At 41.1% G+C, this 14,896-nt stretch overlaps 1 protein-coding gene across 1 annotated transcript in view; it reads left to right on the top strand.

Annotated features, from left to right (window-relative positions):
* LOC121408105 (phospholipid-transporting ATPase ABCA3-like) overlaps window positions 1-5,460 on the top strand; it is a gene marked incomplete at its 3' end in the record, with an annotated part of 52,012 nt that extends 46,552 nt beyond the window's left edge. The window contains 1 exon segment of the mRNA XM_041599443.1: window positions 5,260-5,460. Within this exon segment, the coding sequence (XP_041455377.1) occupies window positions 5,260-5,460 (201 nt within the window).
* Window positions 5,461-14,896: the final 9,436 nt, after the last annotated feature.

The following is a 14,896-nucleotide window of genomic DNA, read 5'->3' on the forward strand; positions in this document are numbered from 1 at the left end:
CATTTTAAGTCTGATATCAATTCTGTTTGCTTTAAATGAGAGCACTAGGTGGGCGATTCAAAACTTCTACTCAGAATTTTGAAACTCATTAATTATGCCCATTTTTCAAAGTTCACCAAAAATGCTTCTTTATGTGTTGACCAATTTTGTTGTTTTTTGCTTCCATCTGGTAGAGCTTCATGATGTACACCAAATTTGAACACAGAATTTTTTTAATTTAAGGAGACAATTATGTTAATTTATGCGAAATTTATTCATAATCACAAAAAAAAGGATCTTCTTTATTTTTGACAAATTTTGATTTTTTTTTTCATCCATCTGGTAGAGCTATATGAGGATCACCAAATTTCCACACAGAATTTTGAAATTTTAACTAGAAATTTGTTAATGCTAATTTATGCAAAATTTATTCATAAATCTAAAAATGTTTTTTTTACCTTCATTTGTCGATCAATTTCAATTTTGTTCGCTTTATATAACTCTAGGTAGGGATACAAAATTTCTGCACAGAATTGTGAAACTCATTGAATATGCTATTTTATGTATATTCTTCAAAACTCACAAAAATTGCTTAGGGGAAGGTGGGGTAAGTTGTGACACTTTCAAAATACGTTTAATCTACAAATACATTACAAATTAATTATGCCAATCCCTTATAGATAAACTTCATTATTGTCAAACACGCAACCATGTTCAGGTATAGTATGTAAAGAAACCCATTAAATGGATGTAATGTCGGAAATCTTTTAAATTGTTGTAATTTGCAAATTTCAACATTAAATAAGTTTCATATAATCTGCACTTAATTTAATACCTTATATCGTGCAAATTTCCGCCTTACTTTCAAAGATTCTTGAAATATCCTAGTAGGAAGTAATTGTATCCCCCGAACAGAGTTCGGAGGATACTATGGATTTGGCCTCGTCACTCTGCCGCAGAGATTTACTTGTGAGCGCTCTGTCAGCTGCAGTTCTTCTCCGATCGTCTTCAAATTTGGCATGAAGGTTGAGTATGTTATAGCAAAGAAGCCTATTGATTTTGGTGTGGCCGGAGGTCACATGGTAAGGTCAAAGGTCATATTCAGGTCAACATTAAAGTTTGCATGTATGACTCTCTTATGACACCTAACTCCGCAACCATAAGTCACTTTTCACCCAAACTTGGATGATAGATGGACTTGGGGAACCTTCATGTTATGTTGCAGTCAGAGGTCACATGGGAAGGTCAAAGGTCATTTTCAGGTCAATGATAAAGTTTACATGCAGGACTCTCTTACGACACCTAACTCCGCAACCATAAGTCACTTTTCAACCAAACTTGGATGGTAAATGGATTTGGGGTACCTGCATGTCATGCTGCAGTCAGAGGTCACATGGTAAGGTCAAGGGTCATTTTCAGGTCAACGTTAAAGTTTACCTGCAAGACTCTCTTATGACACCTAACTCTGCAACCGTAAGTCACTTTTTAACCAAACTTGGTTGGTAGATGGATTTGGGGGTACCAGTATGTCATGCTGCAGTCGGAGGTCACATGGTAAGGTCAAAGGTCATTTTTAGGTCAATGTTAAAGTTTACATGCAAGACTCTCTTATGACACCTAACTCTGCAACTGTAAGTCACTTTTCAACCAAACCTTGATGGTAGATGGACTTGGGGGACCTGCATGTTATGCTGAGTCAGAGGTCACATGGTTAGGTCAAAGGTCATTTTCAGGTCAACGTTGAAGTTAGCTTGCAAGAATCCCTTTCTCCGCAACCATTAGTCAGTTTTCAACCACACTTGGATGGTAGATGGACTTGGGGACCTCCATGCTAGGGCCATTGTCACCATGATAATTGTAATTTTTTGTCAAATTTCTGTGTGAGCTCTATATATCGCAATGACGGATGACGCAGTGGGTTCGGGGGATACATGTGCTCGGCTGCGCGACCCGCCGAGCATCTCTAGTTTTGACTTACCACGTATGTTGGTTAAGAAATACATCATAGAAATCATCTAAAACTCCTTCCCGACATAGCAGCATAAAATATGATAAACTCATCGATAAAACAAATACATTATGTGTCTGCTAAATCATAGCAAAATGATAAAAACGATGAAGTTGATATTACCCCCAAGGCTAAGGCAAAAACAAATCGAGATAAATTACTTCAGCTCCATCCAAACCAAGAAAAATGTAATGACATGAAATTAATAGGCCTACAGTATACGCGACACCTTCGGAGGTTTTAGGGCATAGTTTTACAAATAATTTGCATATACGCATGCGCTTCGCCTAGAATTATGTCCAGTCTTTAAGAAAAGCTCTAAATTAGTTAAATTCATGCACTCAACCTTGAAGTTAGTAGAACTTTATGTCCATTTTCAGTGAATGGTGGCTATCTTGGACGCCATCTTGAATATAACCACTTTCTCAGATGCGGATTTTGGTAGAGTTTTAGAATGTTATTCTTAAAGTTGAATAGTGGCAGAAACAGTTGAAAAACATTTTGTTGCAATTTATTTGGGATCACACCATATATTGACCCGACTTAAATGAAAGGAGGTGACATGTGTTCTCACAAAATGCTGATTAACAAGATACTTTTGAGGTTTAGGTTAATTGTGTATTTGTGAGTTTTTGAAGAAAATGTTTTTAGTTTATCCGGCCCGAAGGGCAAGATGAGCTTATGCTGTGGCGTGGCGTCCGTCGTCTGTCGTCCGTCCACAATTTCAAAATGCTACTACTTCGCCATTTTAAGTCAGATTTCAATTCTGTTTGCTTTATATGATAGCACTAGGTGGGGCATTCAAAACTTCTACACAGAATTTGAAATTCATGAAATATGCTAATTTATGCGCATTTTTCAAAATTCTCAAAAAATGCTACTTCTTTATTTGTTGACCGATTTTGATATTTTTTCTTCCATCTGGTAGAGCTTCATGAGGTTCACCAATCTTGTACACAGAATTTTGAAATTTTGACTAGAACAAGGTTTATGATAATTTATGCAAAATTAATTTATTCATATTTTTTAAAATTCACATAAAATGCTTTTTTCTTCTTTAATTGTTGACCCTTTTTTACTTTTTTTCTTCTTCCATCTTGTAGAAACTTATGAGGTTCACCAAACTTCTACACAGATTTTTGAAATTTTCAGTAGAAAATTACTTGTGCGAATTTATGCAAAATTTATTCAGAAATCACAGAAAATGCCTCTTCATCTTTATTTGTTGACAGATTTTGATATTTTTTCTTCCATCTGGTAGAACTTCATGAGGCCCACCAAACTCCTACACAGAATTTTGAAAATTTTAAGTAGAAAATTATTTATGCTAATTTATGCAAAATTTATTCATAAATCACAGAAAATGCCTCTTCTTTTTTTGTTCACAGATTTTGATTTTTTTTCTTCCATCTGGTAGAGCTGCATGAGGTTCACCAAAATTGTACACAAAATTTTGAAATTTTGTCTGGAAAATTATTCTAATTTATGCAAAATTTATTCATAAATCACATAAATGTTTTTTCTTCATTTGGTGATCAATTTCAATTTTGTTTGCTTTATATGATAGCTCGAGGTGGTGATACAAAATTTAAACATAGAATTTTGAAACTCATTGAATCTGCTATTCATGTATTTTCAAAACTCACAAAAATTACTTATTTATTTGTTGATTGATTTTGGTTATTTTTGTTCCATCTGAGAGCTACATTAGGTTCACCAAGGTTCTACACAGAGTTAAGAAACTTTGACTAGATAATTATAAATACTTAATTCATATGAAATTTATTCATAGATCACAAAAACTGCTTCTATGTAATTTCTTCATCATTTTATGTCACCAATATAATTCACTACATTGTCAACTGGGCTGAAATTAAAATTGTATTAAATTTTGTTGCGAGATGCCGGATGAGCTCCACATCATTGATGTGCTAGTTCTTGATTTGCAACTAGTAAATTTTCTATTGATTTATCAGCTACATGTAGCATCAGACTGGTATCATCAGAAAACGGGCAGTATGAGAATAATGTTTATGAGCATATTATATCATTTACATGGATCAGAAACAATAGGGGACCAAAATCTGAACTTTGTGGTACACCATACTTACCACAAGTAACGGTGTATTAACCGCACCTTTTTCTCGGCGGAATAGAAGCAACAGTCGGGGGTGCGGTTTATACACGGTGACGGGTCTGAGTCAGCCCGCCGCAACCCCTCCCGTACATGTACGATGTCTGCCAGTTCACAACACATTGAGTGGCTGGGCGTAGCCGCCCAGGCAATGTCGTTTAGAGGGGTATGAGCCGCGGGTAATGGGAAGCGATTATTATGATCTTAATTAAATATTGTCCATAACAAACGCACTCATCTTCAAGACACTAATTTTGACTTTATTGTCGATTCAAAGTAGTGAAGTTCCCTGGCTAATTTAAAAGAGACCCCAAGCATACTCGGTAATATTTGGCATGACTGGTACTGTATCGTAGTATCGCAATGTACAAGAACAGCAGTGCTGTGTGTTTGTACACTGTGACTGTGAGGTGAGCGAGTGTGTAAGTTGCCAATATTGTTGAAACCGTTCTTTCTTTCTAACATTTGTAGATGAATTGATCAAGAAAAGCATATTTCCGTATACCAGTAATCTCATTGGATACTTTGAAATCTAAAACTTAGATTTTGTTTCTTCGTACCTCAAATATGCATGTAAATGTGAGAATTTTTTTTTTTTTTTTTAGTCCAAAGTTGGGGGTGCGGTTAATACACCGTTACTTATGGTAATCGTAGCATGTTGGGATCTATATCTGTCACATTTCATTGTGTCCTGCCACACATAGCTTCGGGACCATGACAATGCTACACCACAAATTCCTTTATGTTCAAGTTTCTTGAGAAGGACATCATGGTCAGTGGTATCAAATATTTTGAAAATATCCCCAGACAATATTTGTTTCCATCAATAGCTTTTATGACATTACTCAATAATTAGAAACTCCCATTTGTGTGGAGAAGTTTCTATGAAATCCACACTGTTGAGAAATCAAGATATTCTTCTTAGATAAAAAAAAAACTCATTTAAACGTTTATGAATTATCTTCTCAAGAATCTATTAAACAATTGGTATCAATTCTATTGGCCCGTAATTTATGACATTTTTGCGTTCAGATGTTTTATACACTGGCACAACTTTAGCTACCATACTTTATTTGGAAGGCCAACCTGTGCAGTGTAGATTTCTATTTTTGTCATTATTTGGTATTTATGATTACAGTACCACTAAGACAGCAGTATGTCTCCTGTCCAATACCTGTATGGGTCAAGGTGTCCTGGTGTTGGCCCGCTTTGAGCTGAAGGGTGAAGGGGTCCAATTCTCTAACATTGGTGTGAGTCCTTCTGAGGGTAGTAACTTCACTATGGCAACCGTTTTTGGAATGCTCATCCTGGATACCGTCCTCTATCTTCTGTTGACATGGTAATATTATTTTTTTATTTTACTTTTATATTTGTTTTTCAAAAATTTGTTGTATTTATGTCTCGCCTGCATAACAGAGCAAGATGATATCTTCAAAGTTTTGGAAATGTCATAACTTAGAAAGTATATGGACCTAGTTCATGAAACTTGCACACTTGGGTAATCAAGTATCATGGATAATCTTGCATGAGTTTCAGGTCACATGACCAAGTCAGAGGTCATTTAGGGTCAATAAACATTGACCATGTTTTGGGTATCAACTATGAAATCTTAATCAAAGTTGAGTATTTGAAATGTAATTATAACTTACATGTTTTTGGATCTATTTCATGAAACTTGGACATAGGACAATCAAGTATCAGTGATCGTTTTGCATGAGTTTTAGGTCATATGATCAATGTCAAAGGTCATATACGGAGATTTCATATACATGTATCTCTATAATAATTATAGTATTCTGTAATCACTGTTAAGCTTTCTTGCCATCGTCATCTATACTCTATTTAAAGACTCATGGACATTACATTATTACACTATATTAAAAACAATCATTGGGTAATACCACACGTGTATTCATGAGGATGATAAGGTCAAAGGTCATCTCGCGGTCAATATATCATATTATTATCCGTATCAGACATCTGAGCAGGGCAAATTTATTACATTATTGCCTGCTTAAGACTGGGATCAAGTTGTCGGTCAATAAATTTCCATTTGTTTAACCACGGAAAAATTCATTGCCCGCTCAGGAAAGTCAATGAGAAAATGCGTGAAAATGTAGCGGGCAAAAGGCCATGGCCGAAACTTCGGGGACACAAATCGACACATCTAGTGCATCGGATGAACTTTCATCGGACTTATGATTCGGAATTATGTCAGAAGGGGCATAGCAGATATAAAATCTATGTGTGCAGGTTTTGAGAAAGCTCTGGATTTCTTAGGTGACAGGACTGAAAAGCTAGAGAAGCGACTGTCTCCACTAGAGAAGAAAGTTAAGGAATTAGATATTGCTACCCAACGAAACACCCAAGCCCTTGAGAAGTCGGCGCTGGCAGAGAACAAGCGTGAAAGGTTTTCTCGCAGGAACAATTTAAGAGTCGTGGGGTTACCGATGTCTCGCCAGGAGAGGGGGTTGGAGGTGGCTGTAGCTTTCCTTGAGAAAATCTTTGCCATGCAGTCCCCTTGGGTCGAGAGGGCCCATCGGGACGGCTGGAAGGTAGGAGATAAGCTGCGCCATTTACTAATCAGGATGTTGTCGTACCAGGATAAGCGCTTCGTGCTTTCGCAACAGCGAAAAAAATTGGAGCAATACCCTTTCTATATCATCGATGATTTGTCAGCTATGGATAGAGCAGAAAAAAAATGGCAAAAAGATGTGCAGGAATCCTTTAACGCGGGGAAGCAACACTACTTCTCTGCTGGAAAATGGTGTGATAGCAGCGGTAATTTGGCTTGGTTCTATGACAAGCAGCGTGCAACTACCCCACATGTACAAGCAACATTTGTTGTTGATGACCACAGCCTCACCCATCAAGATGATGACCAGCAGGTATATTACGACAAAACGAAGCCTTCGACTTCCAGCGCTCGCCTGATTACAGCGGAGATTCATGCTGAGCCATCCCAAGTTCAGTGAGAGTGAAAAGGATTAGTGAGTAGAAAAATCATCACCATAAAATGCGGATGAAAATTATATGGCATTATATGTTGAAACTCAATGAATACATGTGCTGATTGGGAGTCAAATGTCATCGTTAATAAGATTTTATTTTGTCTGTGAGACTGCATTTTGCTTCAATTTTGCTGACAATTTATAAATATTCCAAAGGACAGGCGAGAACACGTTCACCAAGCTACATTTCGAAAGATTTGAATGAAGTCTTTATGTTAAGCAGTCATGCTCTATACATCTTTTCTTTTACATATCATATGTGTTAAATGGGATAAACATGCATATAAAGATTTTCTGATGGAACAAGTTGCTGAGGTTATTTTTACTAGGTTTCAAACAATTGTCTCCAATATTTTTTCATGGATACATTTACTCATTGCAGTTAGTATGGTTACTTTTAAGTCAGGTTCAATATTACCGTATATCCATCTGCGGTTATTACAAGTGGCATCAACAGAGATATCTCAATACTATCTCTTTAATTTATACTTTCAAACAATATTGATTCATGATGTGAAATGTTTTTTATTTCAAAGGAATGGATAGTAATACATGTACTATAATAATTCATTTATACCTGGAATACAGTTGCTTAGTCCAAATGTACTTTACAAGTCAGGTTTCAGAAGGTCAATGTTTGTTCAATATTTATAGTTAAAAGCAAGGAAGATTGAGAAATCTCACATCTGCCATTTCAGATATTTTTTAAATTCATGGTTCCAAGTAATGTTGATATTGCTCTTTCAGAGTCAGGGTTCAAAATCTTAATGTCATATTCTATGCTCGGAATCAGAACCAAATATAATGGAGGAGTTTCAAAATTACTTTTCAAGGCTTTCACTGAAGTCATGCATTCAAGCAATGTTCAAAGTTTTTCTTCAAAATGTGAATTCTGTATATTTTGAAAGGATTGAGAGTAACATTTTATTAGAAAATTTATACTTAAAAAGGTATGCTTGTGAAATACAACCAGAGCAACATATTTTTTTAAGTTATACAAAATTTTGAAGTGAACATTTTGACTCTAGGAATAACCATACACTTTTCTGTACACAACCATGTTCTAGTATTTACAAATGGAATATGTGTATCCCTACATTATGTGATGAAGTTTAGCTGTAGCCATTTCCAATGCACTGGTATGCCTCCCTGGTTGTTGAACATTAAAGCTGCCTTTGCCATGCATATTCCTTGTGAAATTGACATTCTGAAATATTTGGAGCCGTGAAACATCTGTGTTAACATGCCTTGCTACCTTACTGAAATTATCCAGAAAAAAACCCTTTTACAATCACTATTGTAACTGTCACTTCACAATAGATTTTATATTTACTATCAATAACTGGGATAAACCCATTTGATTTGCTAGTTCATTACGATTAACTTGCGTGCCGAATATAGAGTACACAATTTTTCCTGGGCGCACGCTGCATCTCCCTATTAACGCACTATCCTAAGATCATCGCACAATTTGGCATCCATATCCTCTTTTACTTTCGCCTGCGGTCGAATTCAGTCGCAAAGCTAAGTACACTCCCAAAATTGCAATTTTGTTTGCTTTTTGGATACCTTTATTGTGCATTCTTCCCTTATTTCAATCTTATTTCTTTAATTTAAGATTGTTGTTAGATTATCCCGTCGCGCGGAGCTTCCGTGATATTTATTTCACGTTTCTTGTTCCTCTTCGTGAGTTTGTTTTTTAAGATACGTTTCTCAACAGGCGAGTTGTCTTCACTTCTCCGCCCCATAGCTCCGCGCCTTCCTGTGTGTCGCGGGCGTTGACTTCGCTCCTTTTTAATTCCTTTAATTCTTTTTATTCACTGACTTCTTCGTTTATACGACTCTCGTCGTGAATTTATTTGAATTATTTCTCCACAGATAGGTTCTGTAGGACGTCAGGAGCGTCGTATTTCAGTCTCGTTTCAGGTTCTTTGTTTCTTGTTTCGAGTTAGTTGATTGTTCTTTTGTTTCAATCAATCCTTTGTTCTTGTGTTTATTAATTGAATTAATTAGTAAATTAATTAATTAATTAATTATTTGATTGTTTTGATTCTTGACTTGCTCCTTTGCCTCGTCTTGAATTGAATTAATTTTATTTTCCTCTCCACAGCTTAGGCTATGCTGGACAGGTAGGGGCGTCGCCCTTTATTTGTTCTCAAACTTGTCTTCAACTTGTTGTTCTTGTTTTGAGTTGATTGATTGTTCTCTTGTGTTTCAATCAATCTTTTATTCTTAATTGATTAATTGATCAATTTTTATTCAGCCTTTGATTAATTGTTAATTAATCGCCCTTCTTGTTCTCAAACTTGTTTTCAACTTGTTGTTGTTCTTGTTTTGAGTTGGTTGATTGTTCTCTTAGGTTCCAATCAATCTTTTATTCTTAATTGATTAATTGATTAATTGTTGATTAACCTTTTGGTTAATTGTTTAATTATTAATTAATTTTAATAATTATTTTATAAAAAAAAAAAAACAGATCAGCTTAGGGCGTCCTTTTGCCGCCTATTACTTGTTTTTTTTTACCCTTGTCAAAAGAACAAAAACAAAAAAAAAATCCTTGTGTTTTTTTTTCTTAGCTGATCCTGCCCTTCGTCTTGGACTTAGACATTTTCTGTTTTTAATTAATTAACGTCATGTCGAGCCCTGCCCGCTCGTGTTATTCATTAAAAAAAAAAAAAAAATCTTCTTAACTTTGTTCTCTTAACTAAGTTTAAGAAGGTGATCCTGTTTTTTACCTGACTTATTAATTTGATTAATAATTTCTGGTATGGATCTTATTTTGTCACCTTTCTTGTCCACCCACCCCTCCACCCCCTCTCTGTTTTCGCCCCTACTTGTTCTTTTCAGCTAAGAACTTACCAGGTAGATGAGCTCTTCGACTCATCTCTTGATGACTCCAACCTGCCGCTGGGAGAGAACCAGACATGGTATTGTCCCTGTGATCAGCGGCGGTGAGTATGAGGGCAAGAGAGCGAGACCCTTTGCGTGGGGCTCTTAGGGTGGAACCGTGGTTTGCGTCCACGTGCCCTGGAAAAGGAAGGATGGAACCGTGGAGTTGCGTCCACTTGCCCAACAGGGTGGAACCGTGGAACTGCGTCCACGTGCCCGAGCGTTTCAGTGTGGAACTGTGGCGCAGCGGCCACGTGCCTGAAAGGTGATAGCCAAGGCTCCCTCGACGGGACCTGAACCTACTTGGGGAGTGTTGTACTAGTATAGAAAACCTCACTCCTCCAGGGCTGCTTGACCCACCGGCTATCGGGTCCGACAAGTCCAGGTTAAGAGCGTGGGACTCTTTTCCTGGCACAGACTAGGCTCGATGCTTTGTCAGCCTCCGTCAGGGAGCATTAGCAAAGGGCTACCAGCCCCTAGTCGCTAGAGACACGTGAGCTTGACCCCGTCAATCTCACGATTAACTGATCAGGGTGGAACCGTGGAATTGCGTCCGCGTGCCCTTTAAGGTGGAACCATGAAATTGCGTTCATGTGCCTCAACGGCTTGATCAGATTGGGTGACTTTCTCATGCGAGATATCACGTCCCCCTCCCTGTCTCTTGTGCCCTCTTCTGCCCCCCCCCGGCGGGGGCCGCTCAGAAGAGGAAGAAGAAGAAGAAATTCTTGGTCGCTAATCCCGCTTTGCGGACAGACCTATCTTTCTGATTCTTGTGCCGATGGCCAGGCGTCATAATTTCATGTTACAACAGAACGCCCTCGAGTATCACGGATCTTTATCTTCATACTCCCTGTCAGCTAAAACCGCCGTGTCGAGCACCGGGCAGGTCAAGCAGACAGTCGCCATCTCGCACCTCGGAGAGTCACCGGCAATATCATGATTCGCCGGCTCACACACCTGCAAGGGAAATCCCCGCTAATACACAGGTGTTATCGACATACGGGCGTCGCCCGCCATTGTGTCACCAGACTACCGATAATTGTACCTCTTCTGCCCCCGGCGGGGGCCGCACAGAAGGAAGAGAAGAAGAGAAGAATTCTAGGTTGCGGGCAGACCTTTCTTTCTGATTCTTGTGCCGATGGCCAGGCGTCGTAACTTCATGTTACAGCAGAACGCCCTCGAGCATCACGGATCTTTATCCTCATGCTCCCTGTCAGCTAAAACCGCCGTGTCGAGCACCGGGCAGGTCAAGCAGACAGTCGCCATCTCGCACCTCGGAGAGTCACCGGCAATATCATGATTCCCCGGCTCATTCACCTGCAAGGGAAATCCCCGCTAATACGCAGGTGTTATCGACATACGGGCGTCGCCCGCCATTATGTCACCATACTCCCGATTATTGTACCCTCTCCTGCCCCCTGGCGGGGCCGCACAGAAGAGGAAAAAGAAGAAGAAATTCTAGGTCGCTAATCCCGCTTTGCGGGCAGACCTTTCTTTCTGATTCTTGTGCCGATGGCCAGGCGTCGTAACTTCATGTTACAACAGAACGCCCTCGAGCATCACTGATTTTTATCCTCATGCTCCCTGTCAGCTAAAACCACCGTGTGTCGAGCACCGGGCAGGGTTAAGCAGACACTCGCCATCTTGCACCTCGGAGAGTCACCGGCAATATCATGATTCGCCGGCTCACGCACCTGCAAGGGAAATCCCCCCTAATATACAGGTGTTATCGACATACGGGCGTCGCCCTCCATTATGTCACCAGACTCCCGATAATTGTGGATCAGGTGTCGCAACTCTCATGTTGTTCATACTACCATGAGCAGAGCGGGTAATTCACCCACGCTTCAGCCGCCTTGCTAAGCACTGTGCGGTTCAAGCAATCACCTGTCCTCTCACACCGGGCATTTATTGAAACGCTGTTCACCTACACGGTGACCCCCGTTTCTATGCAGGTGCTTCCGACATACGGCCTTCAAGCATCAACATGTCGGCAAGCTCTCGGTGACCGACGGCTGGACGTTGCATCCGTACAGATTGCATCTTTGCGTCCCCGAGCATTACGGGTTTTTACCCTCGTGTTCTCCGTCATTATAAGACCGCCGCGGTCTTATTGCCGGTGTCGGGTATTGAGCGGATTGAGATTCTCTCGCCAACCCGCACTCCGGGGAGCCCTTCTCTCGTGAGAATGTTTGGCTGCTTTTGAGAGGGCAACCTATCACGCCCGCGGACCGTCCGCCCAGGCGACAGGACCGTCGGTTTTTGGCCTGAACCTCACTTTCTATTCGAAAGTAAGGGTGCCCTGTCTTACTCAACTCCTACTCTTGTAAGGTTAGAGTCAGGGCTAGTACAGACACTCGTCCTCCAGCGATCGCTGCTGTAGAGGGGGCGACTCCGATATGAGCACCATCACCGCTCAGCGGTATGTCTCACTATCTCGTAGCTCTCCGAGCTTATGAGTATGTATATCGGATCTGAATGTCACGGCGATTAAAGTTCTCCTGTGCTTAGTAATCGCTATGCCTTCACCACCCGGTGCATTATGGTTATTTTAACCTATTTGTCTCGTATTCGGGCGGCTCGTACGAGCCCTGCCCGAGCTGCCATCACGGTCGTCCCCCCGGACACCGCCGGCAGCACCCGCACCGAATACCTGGAGGGAATCAGCTATTCATATGCTAGATATCCCTCCTGTTGACATTCACAGCTATTCCCTGAGTCTTTCCGGTCGGGTAAGCATCATCTCGGAGGAAAGAAACGCCGTATATCTCATGAGATTGTTGGCTGTGTACGTGCGTTTAGGCTTGTTTAAAGCCCCAGGATTCTCTGTCGGCATTTCTATGCCTACTTTCGGCACACCACCGTGCGGGTCGCCGAGTTTACACCAAACTGTTCGCCGCCAGGCCATCGGTCGAGCTCTAACAGTCTATCTTATAGACTGCCCTCTATGTGGGTCAAGCTTGCGGGCGTCTCCGCCGTTTCCTCCTTGTGTGAGTGGGCTACGGTCGATGTTTTTACCGTGCCCGTTTGTCGAATCGTCTTCTTTTTAGAAGCCTTTTCACTCGGCACACTCTAGTCGCCTCACATGCTGCTTTCATCCTCCTTCCATGCAATGCATGTGGCCATGGTCACCGCGCGACCGAGGATGATGTAACCGTGGATGGATGTATGCTTATGCCTGCCCAACACGATCACTACGACCCGCTTTCTCTTGGGCCGACTGTGGATGAGTCTCTCCATGTAAGTGATTTACTTCACTGGAGTTCTTCTTTTAGAAACTTAGATTCTCATCCCCGCTGCTTAGGGCGTCATTTTTGCCGCCCCCCGCAGCTTTTCGGAACTCCTTATCTTACCGATATCGGACTGTTCCACGCTGCTGCAACCGGCGCCGGCGGTGCTTGCTCTTACGATCACCAGAGAAACCAGGCCTTGTGGCTGTTTTCATAAACAACTGGTTCTCACCACAGACTGAAGGAAATTTTTGTGATTACTTTCCTCAAGTCTCCTTACTCCTTCGCTTGTTTCTTCAAGCGAGGACATCGACACTCTTAGCCAGTTTTCGTCCCTAACTTGATAGGACAGGCCGTGTTTACCTCATTCGATTCCGGAACGAAACGTATTGTTATCATATCTGTATGTTTGTTGTTCTCATCTTGATTCGTTTACACGTAAGACTTTTTTCGCCAGCTCCCTCTGGCGTACGCTTGCTGCTGCTAGGGATTTCCCCGCCCAGCGGACATCCATCGCAGCCTAGCCTTACGGGCTCTCTCGGCGATGGTGGCTTGAGCCAAGCCACCTCTTCCACCGCGAGCGCTGCACCCTCAGGCGGGTGCTTCAATCAGTACGGGAGAAAGGGGATCCTGAGTTCTCTCTCGATCACTCGGTCTATCACACTTTTGTCGTGATGTGTACCGCGCTGTTTCTCTGACACGCCCGGTTGAGCTGTTTTGACCAGACTGCTCTATTCTACATAGGCAGCAGGTCCGCGGCATTTTCTTATTAACAGGATGGCACTCAGTCGCTTTCTCGACACTTGACTGCCTTACGAGTGGTTTTCTTAAACCTTACTCTCCGTCGTTCCAGGTCCCTTTCGGACCGCTAGACTCGTTCTGCCACAGCCCTCTATCAGAATTCTGCAGATGTTCTGCCCTCACGCATTTGAGACAGATATTGAATTCTGGGCGCTTTCTCCCACGCGGAGGCTTCTGAGATATCTCGCCTTCTCAGATTGATCACTTACTGAGCCTTAAAAGCTTCAGTTTTCCGATCATGATTCTTGTTGAAATTTTCAACAAAATCCGAATCTTACGATCTAGTCAGCTGGTGATGTTGTTCTCCTGACACTAGGCCGAGGGCCCATGATACTTAGTATCATTCTTCTTGGGCTCTTTTTATGGAATCGTCGTTTACGACTTCTTGAGGACCGCCTATTGACGCTCCTCTTTCCTTCTCTTCCTTGTGTTCTTACTGGACTTCACATGAGGCTTTATTTGCCTCCTCTGTCCTTAAGGCAACGGCCGCTGCGTGTCTTCATCTCCCTATTTTTACGCACTTCTTAGTCTAGACATGCCTCCCTTCACGTTGAATCCGTGTTGGTCTAGCAAATCAAATGGGTATATCCCAGTTATTGATAGTAAATTATGAAAATACTTACCATGATTTTCTTATTTACGAGATAACTAGATATACCCATTTGAACCCTCCCTCCTACCCCTCGCCTTGTGTGACAACATGTCTTGCTTGCAGGCTCTTGAGAGGATATGGGACGCCAAATTGCGCGATGATCTTGGGATAGTGCGTAATAGGGAGATGAAGCGCGGGCGCAGGAAAAATTGTGTACTATATATTCGGCATGCAAGTTAATCGTAATGAACT

The sequence above is a fragment of the Lytechinus variegatus genome, chromosome 2 (genome assembly GCF_018143015.1).
Source record: "Lytechinus variegatus isolate NC3 chromosome 2, Lvar_3.0, whole genome shotgun sequence".
NCBI lineage: Eukaryota > Metazoa > Echinodermata > Echinoidea > Temnopleuroida > Toxopneustidae > Lytechinus > Lytechinus variegatus.